This window comes from Setaria viridis, chromosome 2 (assembly GCF_005286985.2).
Source record: "Setaria viridis chromosome 2, Setaria_viridis_v4.0, whole genome shotgun sequence".
NCBI lineage: Eukaryota > Viridiplantae > Streptophyta > Magnoliopsida > Poales > Poaceae > Setaria > Setaria viridis.
Window position 1 is genome coordinate 45,191,819 of NC_048264.2, and position 15,842 is coordinate 45,207,660.

The window sequence follows — 15,842 nt, forward strand, 5'->3', positions numbered from 1 at the left end:
GGCTGATCATCCATCTGCTTTGGCTCTGCTGCCCTTATCATGAGGATTTTAACGTAAGCACATTTACCTTGTGTTATTCATTACACGCATGGGTACGGTGTAGTTTTACGGTGTTCAAGTTCTAACTGATGTTATGTCATATATATTCCAAAGTATCCCAATCGTCGAATGCGACATCTCCCAATGATTGCATGCTTACCTCACTACCATGCGGCGCAAGAAGCAGAAGATATCACCATTTTTCATTGGTTATCACCATGATATACTAGTTACTCCCCTGCTCAATCCTCGTACCAAGCTGAGTAGTCACCATATCATCCGGTTGACAAATGGAGATGATGAGAGATACCGTGTAGACTTATTGATATGAGATACCAATCTGTATTTTCTCGTGTAGACTTATTGATACGAGATACGAGAGGAGGTGTTGATTGAAGATGAGATACAACAGGGGAGGATTAGGGGATGAGGTCGCTGGCATAGATTCCAGAATGACATGGTACCAAACTTGTTGAATGCACGGGATATTGGCATTAGCTGCTCCTATGGCAAGAGTTTGGTGCACATTTTAATTGCTTAATTACATGGCTGGTTCCCATGGCATTCTTAACAGTGTGACTCATCTACAGCGACGATATCAAACCAGGAGGAGCATTAGCACTTGAGAACATCTTCTATACTTTAGGAGGGTTAGTTGATGATGATGTCGTGGGAGCGGATGTCAAGAGGGTTGCGCAATGGCTATGTTCTGTGAGCCATTGCGGTTGCAATCCATGTTCAATGAGATATCTCGCCGAATCCAAGATGGAAGCCCACCGGGTACCCTACGCGACAATTTATGGGACAAAATCAAGCAGTGGAGCCACTTGTGTGTGTGGTAGCTCTGAGGTACCGCGTGGGTAATCGTCTGCAAGCCAATATCGATTTGGCAAATCGGTGCCTGGAGGAGCACGAACTTGCGAGGGTTGATCATCTAGTAGGGCCAAACGGAGAGATTGCCTTGATTAAGATTAACAAGATTTCTTAGGACTCACTCTTGCGGAACTAGAAGAACTTTTGAAGTAGAACGGACTTGGCCATGGCAAAGACCCTGGTTTTGAACAAAATTGAATGTATTCTAGACCTTTTTGTCCTGATATATGTATATCTCGGGTTATTAATTTAGAGAATTAGTAGATTATTTGACAAAAGTATGTTACAGTCTCGGTGACTTGTGTATCTGGCATTCCGAACTTGACACCCCCTTCCTAGAAGTGGCATCAAAGTAGTATGCTACCACTTCTTTTGTAGATCCTTACCCACACTACTTCAAGAAGACCTCGCACTGATACCAATGTGGGAGATCAAGTCTCTACAAGGAAACTCAAATCTTTATTCACTACTCAATTTGATACAAGACTCACTTGCACACTCTTTTTGTGACTATCCTACCATGACACCATTACACTACATAGCTACCTTGTAATCTCCTACTTGAGACCTCTTATGCCATGGTATGGCTAGGAGGGAGGGAGCACTTCTATTTATAGGTGTTCATGATCATTGTGGTGTTGCCATGTGGCAGCTTCCCCACTCTTCCGTACAAAATATCCTAACTCTAGAACACTCCTCATTCTTATCTAGTTTCTTATATTTTCACCATACTAAAATATATATAGTTCTAGAGTATTCTACGCTATATATACTAAAATATATACTAAAATAGCTACTTTACAATTAACATTGTAGAGTGAGTTAAAGATTGCTGGATTTGGAAGTTTTCCCTTCCATTTACATGTACTTGCTCCGTGTTTTCTCTTTCTGCAGGAGCAACTGCATTATTGTACAAAATGAAGATCACTATGTATCATGGTGATAGGCATAAGCCTACAGCAACACAAAGGACGATCTGAAGGCAATAAGTGGCAACTCTCTCTCTCTTCAACAACCTATAACCAAGATGTTAGTGCAAAAAACAGAACTAATCTCTTCAACAACCTATAACCAAGATGTTATTGCAAAAATCAGAACTAATGCCATGCTCTGCAACCAACATTGACGGCATACCCTCGAAGCAAAAGCAACTCCTTTTCTTCCATTACAAATTAGATCCTTTTCCTGATGACTCCACGCCAATTTCACACCAAATATTCTTTTCAATGAATTATATCTTATTCACATACACCTTTCATGTACATCAGTACATGTCCAATAAAGGTAAACTTTAATTTTCTTTTAGATAAACACGCATGCCTCTGCTCCATTCATCGCGCAGGTTCATATGAATCCTTTGACCAAGTTCTACTAATATAAACGCCTATGTCTCCAAATTTAGATCAACTCCTGATATGTAACAACGGAGTTTCGACGTGAACACTGAATGCATATCTTTGATCGACAATCCAGAGGTTCCTCCTGGTACTTACATCAGCAACCTTGTCGTAACAAGAAAACACTGGCTAAACCTAATAATGGCCGCGCCAGGTTTCTAGTGCATGTACGAAAGGTCCTCCATTTTTCTTTGAAACAAGTCAAATGTTGATCAGTTTATATTCACTGCTACTCCTTCGTACTTGTCAAAGATGGATCCGCTCGTCCGTGCCGTGCCCATGCCTAAAATAGTGTACGAGCACGCCACGGCTTCTCGATCACCCGCTACGTGTTCACTTCCGTCACCTCCTTGTGCGTCGCAGTTCAGTTTGTCACCTGTCCCCACGACCGGATCAGCAGTGGCACATGGCGTAATCCCACACGAACGCACCGGCCAAAGCCGCTCGAATAAATGGTCCCTCATCTCGGCTGTCCCCTTCCCATTCGCAAATCACACCACAGACACACGATGGGGTACGGGTGGCTGCTGTCGGCAGCGGCCGCGGCCGCGCTGGCGTCGTGTGTGTTCGACGCGCTGGTGCGGCTCGTGTGGCGGCCGCGCGCGGTGGCGCGGCGGCTTCGGGCGCAGGGCGTGCGCGGGCCCGGGTACAGCTTCTTCGACGGCAGCCTCAGCGATATCAGGCGGCTCCGCGCCGCGGGCGCCGGCGTGAAGCTCGACGTCGCCGACCACGACTTCACCCCCATCGCGCAGCCGCAGTTCCGGGAATGGATCCCCCTCTACGGTCGGTAACACACGAATTTCTTTTTTTTCAGGGATAGCAGCAACATTCGTTCGGAGCTCCTGCTTGTTTTGTGCATTCCGTTGTTCTGAAATTTGTTAGCCGTGCATGGCACGGCAGGGCGCGTGTTCTTGTACTGGTTCGGCTCCACGCCCGACATCTGCGTGGCCGACTACGCCATGGCCAAGCAGGTGCTCGCGGACCGGACGGGGCTGTTCCCCAAGAACCGGATGAACGCGAACCTGCTCCGGCTCCTCGGCGAGGGGCTCGTGCTGGCCAACGGCGACGACTGGCAGCGCCACAAGAAGGTCGTGCACCCGGCCTTCAACATGGACAAGCTCAAGGTATCAACGCCGTGGCGTGGCAGCAAGGGCACCCAAGTATCTCCACGTGCTCCTGCTTTCCCAGGCAGGCACGTAGCGTGCCTGGTTTGTCGCTTCTCTGTGTGCTAACTTCTAAAGCCTTTTTGAAACCAGATGATGACAGCGACGATGGCGGATTGCGCCCGGTCGATGGTGACCCGATGGGAGGCGCAGCTGGCGAGTCAGCGGGAGAAGGGGTGTCAACAGGTGACGATCGAGCTGAGCGACGAGTTCGAGGAGCTGACTGCGGACGTGATCTCTCACACGGCCTTCGGGAGCAGCTACAAGGAAGGGAAGCAGGTGTTCCAGGCACTCAAGGAGCTGCAGTTCATCACCTTCTCGACACTTTTCAGTGTCCAAATTCCAGGGTTCAGGTAATAGCATAGCAGAGACGAGCGCAATTGCACATATTGAACCCAAAATCCTGTTTCGAGAGGAAAGAAAAAACAACATTTCTGAATCTGTGGATGCGTTTTCAGGTATCTCCCAACTGAGAAGAACCGGAGGGTGTGGAAACTCGACAGGGAGGTGAGGGCCACGCTCACGAAGATCATCAGGAACAGGCTCGCCGCTAAGGACAAGGCAGGATACGGCAACGACCTGCTCGGGCTCATGCTGGAGGCCTGCGCGCCGGAGCACGGCGGCGACCAGCTCCTGAGCATGGACGAGATCATCGACGAGTGCAAGACCTTCTTCTTCGCGGGGCAGGAGACCACCTCGCACCTGCTCACCTGGGTTATGTTCCTTCTCAGCACGCACCCGGAGTGGCAGGACAAGGTCCGGGAGGAGGTGCGGAGGGAGTGCGGCGGCGACAAAGACCGGGCGCCAACGCACGACATGCTCAACAAGCTCAAGCTGGTGAGCCTCACGCCATGCCATTATTGCCTACGTTTCATCGTCTTGTTCGTGCCATTGATGAATTCTTACGAGTTGCAAAAATGTCTCGTGCCCGCAGATGAACCTGTTCGTTCTGGAGACGCTGAGGCTGTACAGCCCGGTGCCGCTCATCCGGCGGAGGACGAGGACGGCGGTGGAGCTGGGCGGCATCGTGGTGCCCGGGGACGCGATCCTGACGCTGCCGATCGCGACGATGCACCGGGACAAGGAGGTGTGGGGCGACGACGCCGGCGAGTTCAACCCGCTGCGGTTCGACGGCGGCGTCACCAAGACGGCGCCCAAGAACCTGAGCGCGCTGCTGGCCTTCTCCAGCGGGCCGAGGTCGTGCATCGGGCAGAACTTCGCGATGGTCGAGGTGAGGGCCGTGGTCGCCGCCATCCTGCAGCGGTTCATGCTGACGCTCTCGCCGGAGTACGTGCACGCGCCGACAGACGTCATAACGCTGCGCCCCAAGCACGGGCTCCCCATGATCGTCACAAGGGCCGATGCGTAGTCAACTCTGTCACCGCCGAACAGTGCTGTACAATAGTATAAGTAGTTTGTTATCCCATAAAAAGTTGTAGTTTGCCATGAATAAACACATCGCTAGGTTTGCCCATTTTAAAATGTACTGATATCTAGTACTAGGTATATCTAGTACTGATATCAGTCAAGGATTGTGCAGATTTTTCATATCCGGTCGATTCAGAGAAAACGATGCGTGGGCGAACTGGCAGCGTCTTGCTTCACTTCTGCGATGCTGTATAGGATCCACGGCAGTTTGGAGCTCCGAGCTCCAGTGAAGGAACGGGCTGGGGAGCAATGCAGCGGCCGGACACCAATTGCCGTCCTCCGGCTGCGCCGGGAGCGCGAAGCGCCAGAGCCCCGCCCATTCAACCCGCCATGACACCAATTCACCCTCCCAAAACCTAGCCTCATGCGCCCATGGCCTCCTACGGGATCTGACCGGACGCCGGAGGGCAGAGGCCCGCGCCGCCATTCCCCGCGCGACTGGGCTCGCGCCGTGCGGTCATGGCTAGCTCCAGTGGTGACGAGTCTGAGAGACTGAGACGAGACATGCCAGATCCGCTAGGTCTCCGATGGTGGCTTCCAGGACGCCGCGGAAGCTGCTCGGTGGAATGTTGCAGAGCCGGAGCATTTGCAAAGGCTAAGCACCTGCAGCTGCAGGGTGGCCAGAGACTCAGAGAGGTCAGAGCAGACCACACAGTGGCTAAGTGATTCCCAACTTGAAACCGTGAAGAACTAGCTCGAGATAAAATTTCGATCAGGTGAGAATGATTTGTGCGGTGTAGACTGATGAAGATGAACCGGCAAGGTGGTCAGAGACTCAAGAGTATGGAGAAGTCATATCACATACTATGAGTAGTTGTGTTGAAATGTGCAGAGGCCCAGTGTAACGGTTGGGGATGGAAACACTGCAACTTTCTGGCAAAGCAGCTGGCTAGACGGGAAGGCTCCAATGGATATTGCTCCAAACCTTTACAAGTTGGCATGGAGGAAACAAAGAACAGTGAAGGAAGATCTTACTAACCAGAACTGGACAAGGGGACTTTGGCGCATGACAACGACTGAAGAAATGGCAGAGTTCGTGGTTCTGTGGGATATGGTGCAAAACATTCAGTTAACCAGTCAGCCGGATTGCATTCGGTGGAAATGGACAGCCAATGGTGAATATACCTCCAGGTCAGCGTATGAAGCACAGTTACAAGGAACCTACTCAAATCTGCAGGCTAAGGTGATCTGGAAGGCTCATGCTGAAGGAAAAATCAAATTTTTTGCTTGGTTGCTTATACAGAGAAAGATACTGACGGCAGATAAAATGTTGCTAAGACATTGGCCTTGCTCCCAAACTTGTGCTCTATGTGATCAGCATGATGAAACGGCATTACACATTTCAGTGAACTGCTGCTATGGGAAAGAAGTTTGGCACCTTGTCTCTAACTGGATGGGCTGCTCAGCTCTGATCATCTCAGGCAATGTTTCGGATATCAAACAATGGTGGAAAGAAACCTGCACCCAGCCAAGTACAGCATCTTATGGAGGCCAATCAGTTGTGCAAGAAAGAAGTGCATCAGTACTGATCTCCTCATACATCTCTGAAACCTTTATCCCATGGTCCATAGTGTATAATTTAATTTGCACATTGCTAAATGCCTTTGTATGTTCTGAGCCATGTCTTTCCATATGTTGCTCACAGGATAAGCTTGAAAATGAGCATGTTATCTAATAGTGCAGGCCAAAGTTGCATCTGAACCCAATTTAAGGATGGAGGCCTTGGGGCAGCAGCAGCAAGCTCGCAATTGCACATGAAAAACTTGGTAATCTGAGCTCTACTGTTTGAGTTACATACCCATCCATATTACTCGGCAGCTGGTGATGGACATAGCAGTCAGCAGCAATTGGCAAGCTAATCGTTTGGGGGAAAAAAATTCTAACGAGCTTTTGGGTATCCACAACCACAACCATCTTCGTGCACGGGTGGTCCATACTTCCATAGCCAGAGAGGTTGCCTGAAAAGGAAACCAACCAAGCATTCAGTCAGGCGCCAGGCGTCAAATGACTCTGCAGTCTGCACATCTTTAGAACCGGTCCATTCAGAAAACGACGAGCGAACTGGCAGTGTCTTACTTCACTTTTGCGAAGCTGCATAGGGTCCACGACAGTTTGGAAGCGACGGAGGTGCCGCTCCGGCGAGCCGCGAGCAGAGGCGGCGTTTGTTGCCGTCCGGAACGGCAGAACAAACCGCGCCTTGGGGCTCCGGCCAGCCTTGGTCCACGCGAGCTGGGCGCGGCCGGCTGCGGTGCCGGCGGGAGGAGGAAGAGGTTGCTTATCCCAGGGGACTCCCGGCGTCCGGCGGCGCTCCGGCGAGGCGCGGCGTGAGGATTGGGTCGCGATCCGGGAATTTCTAAAAACGCCCCTGAATATTTTCTAATAGCCCCCTAATTTGGATCGCGACTATTAATCGCAATCCGAATATTTATAAAGTACCCCCAAAATTTTTCATACAGACCCCTAATTTGGATCGCGATTATTGATCGCGATCCGAATATTTGCAACATGCCCCTATATATTTTCATATTGCCCCCTAATTTGGATTGGGCCCTCCTCCCTCCCGTCCGCCGCCGTCCTCCGGCCGTGCCGGGAGCGCGGAGCGCTAGCGCCCCATGCATCCTCCCTACCAAGGCGCCAATTCACTCGTGCGCTCCTGGCCTCCTGGCTCCTGCAGGACGCAGCTCCATCTCACCGGACGGCAGAGGGCAGAGGCCCGCGCGACAGGGCTCGCACCCAGGCCGATCATGGCGAACTCCAGCGGTGACGGGTCTGAGATTGTGAAGATGCTACATCTGCTGGTCTCTACTCTATCGCTAAAACGTCATAGCCGAGGGCCTTTGCAAATTGCAAGGTTGAGCACCTCCCGTGGTTCGCTCCGCTCCTCCTCCTGACCTCTTCCCGCAGGCCCCCATATCTTCTCTGTCCTGCCCAATTTATGGCCTTCGCATAAGTTTCAACTGCCATGGCCCATGGGCCATGGCCGTTCGTTTCGCTTTCCCCGCTCCAAACAACTCACCGCCTTACACCGAAGCCCCGCGCCGGCGCTGGCGCCGGCGGCTCGTCCGCACGGGATGCGTACGCTCTACTCCGCCGTGAAGAGGAGGATCAACTTGAGGCTACGTCGCCCGCCTCTTGCCTCCCCAGCGACTCCTCGCCACGGCTGTCACAGCCACAGCAGCTGCGGCCCTCGCGAGGCCGCCGTCTCGCACGACTCGCTCCTCCTCCGGCTGCAGTCGGGCCCCGTGCTCGCGGAGGTGCGGAGACTGCACGCTGCCCTGCTGGTCCGCGGGTACCGTCGCAGCACCGTCCTCGCCGCGCAGCTGGTGCGCGCGTACGCCAGGCTCGGGGACGCAGGGCTCGGGCACGCGCTACGCGTGTTCGACGGAATGCCTAGGAGGAACTCCTTCGCGTGGAACGCGGTGATCAAGGCCCTCGTTGACGCCGGCAGGTTCTCGGAAGCGCTGGAGCGCTACTGGGACATGGTCAGTGACGGCTTGGTCGCTGCTGACCGTTTCACGTACCCGCCTGTTCTAAAAGCGTGCGCGGTGCTTGGAGCGGTTGAGCAGGGGAGAAGGGTCCGAGAGAACATTGAGATAGAAATTGCCGGTGGCAGTGTGGTGCCCAATATGTTTGTGCAGTGTGCGCTCGTGGACATGTTTGCCAAGTGTGGGTGCTTGGGTGAAGCGAGGAGTGTGTTTGAGAGCATGGGAGTAAGGGACTTGGCTGCATGGACTGCGATTATTGGAGGGGCCGTGCATGAAGGGGACTGGTTCGAGGTGATGAATCTGTTCAATCGCATGAGGTCAGAAGGGTTCCTGCCTGATTCTGTGATTTTCGCCACTGTTATTCCAGCATGTGGTAGAGTGAAAGAGCTGAGGACTGGAATGGCATTGCAGGGATGTGCAGTAAGATGTGGAGTCGGTGATGATACCCGTGTTTCTAATGCTTTAGTTGATATGTACTGCAAATGTGCTTATCTGGATATGGCAGCTTCTCTGTTTTGGTCTATTGATTGCAAGGATGTAGTATCTTGGAGCACCATAATCGCGGGGCATTCACAAAATGGAATGTATTGCTCAAGTGTCAAATTGTTTACTGAAATGGTTTCTTCAGGAGTAAAACCTAATTCGACTACTCTGGCAACCATACTTCCTAGTCTTTCAGAGCTGAAGTTATCCAGGTATGGAAAAGCAATTCATTGCTTCTCTGTAAGAAATGGACTCGATCGCAGTGAGTTTCTGGTGAGTGCATTCATTGACTTCTACAGTAAACAAGGACTCATCGGGGAAGCAGAAACTGTATTTGAGTTCACGCCTAAGAAAGATTTAGTCATTTGGAATTCAATGGTTGGAGGATATGCTGTGAATGTGGATTATGAGTCTGCATTACATGCATTAAGGGAACTGCAGAAAGTGGGACTTAGACCTGATCATGTGACTGTTGTTTCAGTTCTTCCGCTATGCAATCGACACTCCTGGCTCATTCAGGGTAAGGAACTACATGCTTATGCCATCAGGCATAACATAAGTTCAGTTTGCTCAGTTAGTAATGCACTTATAGATATGTACTGCAAGTGCGGTTGCCTAGAAATAGCCAGCAGGATATTTCTAATAATGACAGAGCGCAATACCGTTACATATAACACTCTGATGTCTTCTCTTGGAAAGCATGGTCATGACGATCAAGCATTCATTCTTTTTGACCTAATGAAGAGAGATAGAATTTTTCCAGATAAAGTGACTTTTGTAGCTCTGTTATCATGTTGTAGCCATGCAGGCCTTATTGATAAGGGCTTGCGCTTCTACGATTCCATGTTGCAGGACTATAACATCTCTCCAGATAAGGAGCACTATTCATGCATTGTTGACCTTTATAGCAGATCTGGGAAGCTTGATGATGCTTGGAGTTTTATTACAAATTTACAAGAAGTGCCAGAAATCGATGTTCTTGGGTGTCTATTGTCAGCGTGCAGAGAGCATAATAGAATGGACGTTGCTGAGCTTGTTGCAGAAAGAATATTTGAACAAAACCCCAGCGATCCTGGTTATCACATTCTGCTGTCTAACATCTATGCGAATGCTGGAATGTGGTCTGATGTGACTAGGATAAGAACTATGATAGGAGAGAGGAACTTGAAGAAGAGAACAGGAAATAGCTTGATTTGACCATCAGCTTGTGGTTCCTCATACATATTCATGTGTATTTTGAAGGGGAAAAAAAGAGCATGGAACAAACAAGTAGATAGGAAATCCAAAATTCCGTGACTGCCATTTTCAATGGTAACATACAGAACTTTCAAAAATGTGCATGGTCGCTTAATACCATACCCTGGATACATAAGGCGAGGTCAAGTGTAAAACTGCTGATATAAAGGACAGCTCTAGCTACTTGAGAATTAGTGATAAGCCTGGGAGGGAGACTGGGAGAGCACCAGAGCAACAGCTACTGCATCAATACACTGTTCAGAGGGTTTTCTCTGGCGGAAATTTTCGTATTTGTGGGCATAGGTGAGTGCACAGAACTACTGATTAAATTCTACCGTTTATGCTTTTTTTTCTTGGTGTTACATGTGGAAGGGTTTAACATTTTTTTTCCTTTTCTTTACCATGCTTGCAATCTGAATTCTGTATCCTTTTTTCTAGTAATTAGCTAAAGAGGGCTTTTTGGTGTGACAAGATATCCAGAATGTACAGCTCAGCATTTTGTTCTGTTTGACTATCACCATGCTTCATATGGATCTTAATGATGAATGTATTCACTTTTCTCAGCACCATTTAACCTTCTTTTTTAATCAAAGAACTCCTTTTCTGGATTGCAACTTATCATTGCTCTGTATTCGGCTTAATATATTCTGATTTTCTTTATTGATGATCAAGAATATGTTCTGCAATCATTTCATGATTGACCAACCATCCACCAAGAAAATTGATAATCATGCACTAAGATAATTTCGATAATTTCAGAAGTGCTGCAGTTATTACGTTTTGTATCTTTGTTGCAGGCGGTCACTATCCACTGCTCTGAAGTCTTTTTGTGCTGCCTGCAGTTCTGAAGAAATAGAAGTAATGCAGCGCACATACAACCCTCGGATGCTTCTGCAATTTAGAAGAACTGTGGATTTTACGAGATCAAATTTGGATTCTTCCAGTTTTTTTTCTGTTCGACTTTTTTTGTTGATTGTGAAAATATTGTTTGACGTGATTCGTGGGGCTTATTTGCACAGGCAGACAGTAGGACCTCACATATCAATGCAGTCTTTACTCATGAATCAGTTCACTTGTTGCTATCATATACAACAATGGTGTCTCCATCAATGGATGTCAAAAGCAGAAAGAGCACCAAAAGTAGAATTAGTAAAGCACACAGATTTCACTGATGATGCATCATATGCAATGCACAAGGGCAGTTAATCAATGAAGGTTCTGGGCCAACACGAAGAAGTGGGCTCACTTCATGTCTTCATCAGATAGTGGATACCCTGCTTGTCCTACTGAGAGCTGCTGCTATCTGAAGTTTGTGCATAGGATTGAGTACAACAACGTGGCCTACATTATTACAGCCTTTTTCCAATTCAGCTTCCTGGAATCTATGGGTAGGGAGTTACTTTCTTGCAGAATTTTCCTATGATATTTGCAGTCCCGATGCTTCAGTTGCTTCTGTATGATTTCAACATACCATATTTCTTGACATACTTCTTCAATTTCAGTCCAGATCACTTAAAATTAATGATTGATGCTACTATTGTGCTGTATAACTATAGTCTGTGTGACTTCGATTACTACGCCTGTCTTTTGGTTTCTTACCTTGTTTATTTCCTTATTGTGTAGATAGAGTAGATTGACTTGCAAGCTTCAAGAAAGCAAAGCTCAAAGCGAACGGGCATCCTTATCCGATCCAGGTCACATCTGTTCATCGACTCTATCAAAGCTCCAGTGGCCGGTGTGATGTGATTTGGACCACCTGCCATCCTGCAACGGTAACTATCTTCAGCAATAGAATCTGAATTTCATTAACAACCAGTCGCCTATACATGATCAAAAGTAATCACCAAAGATTTGCATACCACAATTAGGTAAACTTAACGAGCAAGTTGCTAACCGTCCAGTTCTTCAATTATAGCCTGAGTGGTAGACTGCAGGTAGCCCATAGCCGTTGGCTGGCTGGCTGCAGATACCGGAGTAAGCAATGATAGGCTGCACATGTGGAGCCTTGTTCTGGAGAACTCCACATGTTATAACTACCTACCCAAACTTTCACAAAGACCCAAGTAACAGAATTAATACCGTTCTTCAAGATTTAGAACCTACCTGTCAGTCTGGCATTAGCTGCCAGGACGAAAAATCGGCAGATGCTTATACTAATCTATGCAAGTCTTTGGGTACTGGAGCTTAATCAGCACTCCTCTCCATGTGGGCAGATAAGGACGCCCCTGGGAACGGGGTACCGGCCCACGCCCTCTCGACGTGCTGCACCCACCGGCCACCGACGACTCTCTGAATTCACGGCCATGGCTCGCTTGGCTATCAGCCTACATCACCCAGAAGTAAACGTGTAGCAGCTGCAGCCTGCAAGAGACGAGCTTGGGTGCTTGTTTGGTTTGGTCTGATGATTCGTTGGCACTGCCTGCCATTGCAGGACAGTGGTGTTTGATAGCGGCCTGTCGGGGGTGGTCCGGGTCCATTCATCATCATTCATGGGCGTTGCCGCGTTGGAATGGGCAATGGCGTGGCCGCCTGGCCGGTGGGTGCCGACATGTCCACACTCCACAGGCCATTCTACTATTGTAATTGTCTAGCAAGGTTTATACATTACGTGGTTTTCAAGAACATTATGCATCATGTCACACTGGTAATTTGAAATTATGCTGATGTGATCCTTAACTCCTCTCTCACGCTGCTGACTGGGCGAGCAGATTAGTATGGCATTATTTTACGCCTTATAGTGATCCTCTTTGTGTGCGCTTGTTCCTGGACAACTGGGCTCATTTCTTGGTGGTCTTCCTGCTATCTCGCAAACTCTGGCATGATTTACAGGCCAAGTCAAGTTGCACTGGATGGAGTACATGTAGAAGCTACTGATAAAAGCTTTCTTAATTTTTTTGGTCAGCATGCATGTACAAACCTAAGAACAAATGAAAGCAAAAGTACTTTCCAGTTGTGCATAAAACCGATCGGTCATCCAAGCATTGTCCAGAGTCTAGATCCACAAGAACATGCTCAAAGTCTCCGAGCAAAGGAGATGGAATAAAAGGCCCCCGGCTGTTTCGATTCCGGGCGAACATGACTGGTAACAACGAAAGCAGGTTGCTTACTTGTCATGATTCGCTTGGAGAGAAGAGGATTGGAGCGGACACACACACACACACAGTGTGTGTGTGTGAGAGAGAGAGAGAGAGAGATGCTAGGTTTCGATCAAGCCCGTGCATGATTGATCGACGCGGGCCATCCTGGAGACCGTCCCCACATGATCCCACTAAACGTAAACAATGTCATGTCAAACCAAAAGGTTGTTCCCTGATGAAAGCAAAATCAGAAGGATCCGCCACTAACAGGTTCTTAGCATGATAATTAACCAACTTTATTTTCTTTTTGTGACCACTGGTAGATATCATAAGTGCCAACTCGTTGGAACTCGAGTCAAAACAATTACAATTACTGCTCTGGACTCAGCGCAACGAACAGAGCGCTTTTGTTTACCTGTGAAGGTGCGGTTATCTTTGAGGTTCCTGCGGATCTGCTTCCACGTAGCACTCGAGCCTTCATCTCGTTTCTTAATTCAGTAGTAATTAAAACACAAGAGGTGTCACTCAACTCTTGAACAGACCCTGCTACACGGTTCAGAGTCCGTTGCGACTTGCGAATTCAATATTCTTACAGGGTTCAGAATTGAAGGCGCGCGTTTTTCACTGCCTAGTTTCGCTACGACCTGTGATCGCTAACCCTTCAGCGTGAAGCTATCATCGCAAAAGTAACCAGCAAGGAAGTTATCGACGAAAAAGAGAAGGAACTCTGACGAACAACTTCACCGCGCATTTCTGCGCCAGGAGAAAAAGCTAGGTCGGCACGCCAAGTAGCTTGTTGGTAATAAACGAGCCCTAAATCCAGCCGCCCGTCCGATATGGATCGATCCGCGCTGGCCGTCGGAGGCGGACAGCGCGGCGCACGCGGCCGGGGAACCTTCGGATCCGATACCCCTAGCTACCGGCCTCTTGGCATCTTCGCACACGCAGGCCACGTGCCGGCACCCCCCGGTGGCCGCTCGCCGCCTCGCCTTTATAAGCGGCCGGGCGGGCGGAGCTCAGCTCATCGCACTCAAGCTCACCCTGCAACTTGCTCGCTCTCGTCTCGGCTCTGATATTTTCTGCCCTGCCCTCTCGCTGCCCGGCGTCAGCCTTCCTTGGTCGGGAGACGAAGGAGAGAGATAAAGGAGAAGATGTCGGACGGCACGGCGACCTGCATCGACATCATCCTCGCCATCATCCTGCCGCCGCTCGGGGTCTTCTTCAAGTTCGGCTGCGGGGTCAGTAAAATCTACTAGCTCTGGTTCAGAGCTCTTGCTGACTCATTTGCACCCCAGCGTGCTCAAATACTTGCATGATACTGTGCGCTGGTTTATGACTACTGTGTTCGTGGGGGCTATAGCTGATAGATGGCTCTTGCTCTGCTTGCAGGTTGAGTTCTGGATCTGCCTCGTCCTCACCTTCTTCGGCTACCTCCCCGGCATCATCTACGCCGTCTGGGCCATCACCAAGTAGAGGGGCCTCTTCGAGGTACTATTCTACATGCACCTTCTTCAACAACCTGTTACTGTGAAACTGCTCGTGTAGAGAAAAACAAAACACGCACCTCGCTTCTTGATGCTTCCAGTGAATTGTTGCTTTAATTTCCTTTTGATTATGGGCATGCAGGTGATGATGGGGCCGGGCCTCGTGCGTGTGGTGTCCTCGTCGTGCCTGGTGTGATCTGCAGTCGTTTGAGATGTAATTTCTTCTAGTTTCTCTTCCCTTTGGCTGGATGGTGCGCACCGTGTTCGTCCCTCTCCGCGGGATACGGGCTGCACCTCCTCCGATCCATTGTATCGCCCAGTTCCTCTGCACATTTCCGTCCCTGTACTTCGATTGATTAATTAATTCGTCCGTTCTTTAGTGGAAATTAATTCTCTGCTTGTTTGGCTGCTTGATTGATTACTTAATACTGTTTTTCCTTTCTTTTTCAATATCTTTTTTGTCTGTTTGCTTGGCACTCTGGGATTGGGAATAAATGAATAATCACCCATGGTTTGGTGAGCTTAGGCCTTGTCTAGTTGCCTGAATTTAAGTGCCCAAAATCACTGTTGTAGCACGGTAGCACACTGTAGCGTTTCGTTTGTATTTGTAAATTATTGTCCAAATATTCACTAATTAGGCTCATAGATTCGTCTCGCAAAGTACAACAAAACTGTGCAATTAGTTTTTGATTTTATCTACATTTAATACTCCATACATCTATCGTAAGTTTGATGTGATGGAAAATCTTCTTTTTTGCATATGTCAAAGTTGGGAGTTTGGGGAAAACTAAGCAGCCCTTAGCCTCTTGGGGAAGAAGGGTAGCTAGCTGGCTAGGTGCTCGTTCCAAACGGAACGGGCCTGTCAGATCAAACGGATCACGGAAAGGGTAATATCTAATATAATGGCGTCCAAGAAATAATACCATGGGCGCTTGTCGCGTTTCTAGCGGGAGGCTAGTCCCCGTCGAGGCTTTTTTTTTTGTTCGTATATCGATTGATCCTATGAAATCATATCACTTACCTTTTTATTTAAAAAAGAAGTGATTTTTTTTTGCGAATCAAAGAAATTAATATATTGGCGATCCGGTGCTAGCAGGTGACGAGTCAGAGAATGCCAGCTGACCCCTGGCGGCTGGGCGCGCCTAGTGCCCGATCCGGACGTGTCATGTGATTTGCT

The 15,842-nt window shown here is 48.9% G+C and overlaps 3 protein-coding genes and 1 long non-coding RNA gene across 8 annotated transcripts; 3 read left to right on the forward strand and 1 right to left on the reverse strand.

Moving 5' to 3' along the window:
- Nucleotides 1–2,791: 2,791 nt before the first annotated feature.
- Nucleotides 2,792–5,063, forward strand: LOC117843695 (cytochrome P450 709B2). Of its 2 annotated transcripts, none has more exons than XM_072291658.1 (5): nt 2,792–3,092; nt 3,210–3,469; nt 3,566–3,825; nt 3,931–4,309; nt 4,407–5,063. In XM_072291658.1, exons 1-5 carry the CDS (start codon nt 2,819–2,821, stop codon nt 4,839–4,841), a joined length of 1,608 nt encoding a protein of 535 aa, XP_072147759.1. In that variant the 5' UTR covers nt 2,792–2,818; the 3' UTR covers nt 4,842–5,063. The 2 variants fall into 2 exon arrangements, with proteins under 2 accessions (XP_072147759.1, XP_034580251.1); XM_034724360.2 differs by having other exon boundaries at nt 2,795–3,092; nt 3,210–3,433.
- Nucleotides 5,064–7,477: 2,414 nt separating this feature from the next.
- Nucleotides 7,478–12,780, forward strand: LOC117843694 (putative pentatricopeptide repeat-containing protein At3g01580). 3 transcript variants are annotated; one of them, XM_072291659.1, is made up of 4 exons: nt 7,483–10,407; nt 10,902–11,492; nt 11,728–11,876; nt 12,318–12,780. In XM_072291659.1, the coding sequence occupies exon 1, from the start codon at nt 7,870–7,872 to the stop codon at nt 10,063–10,065; it is 2,196 nt and encodes a 731-aa protein (XP_072147760.1). In that variant the 5' UTR covers nt 7,483–7,869; the 3' UTR covers nt 10,066–10,407; nt 10,902–11,492; nt 11,728–11,876; nt 12,318–12,780. The 3 variants fall into 3 exon arrangements, with proteins under 3 accessions (XP_034580250.1, XP_072147760.1, XP_072147761.1); XM_072291660.1 differs by having other exon boundaries at nt 10,947–11,492; XM_034724359.2 differs by lacking the exons at nt 10,902–11,492; nt 11,728–11,876; nt 12,318–12,780 and having other exon boundaries at nt 7,478–9,388; nt 9,721–9,861.
- LOC117843696 (uncharacterized) lies at nt 11,139–12,201 on the reverse strand. Of its 2 annotated transcripts, none has more exons than XR_004637807.2 (2): nt 11,999–12,201; nt 11,139–11,868 (listed from the first exon to the last, which is right to left on the reverse strand). It is a non-coding gene; the product is annotated as an uncharacterized lncRNA (long non-coding RNA). The 2 variants fall into 2 exon arrangements; XR_004637806.2 differs by having other exon boundaries at nt 11,964–12,201.
- A 1,409-nt stretch (nt 12,781–14,189) lies between the features above and the next one.
- Nucleotides 14,190–15,051, forward strand: LOC140221746 (hydrophobic protein LTI6A). Its single transcript, XM_072291661.1, has 3 exons — nt 14,190–14,419; nt 14,571–14,669; nt 14,808–15,051. Exons 1-2 carry the CDS (start codon nt 14,333–14,335, stop codon nt 14,652–14,654), a joined length of 171 nt encoding a protein of 56 aa, XP_072147762.1. The 5' UTR covers nt 14,190–14,332; the 3' UTR covers nt 14,655–14,669; nt 14,808–15,051.
- Nucleotides 15,052–15,842: the final 791 nt, after the last annotated feature.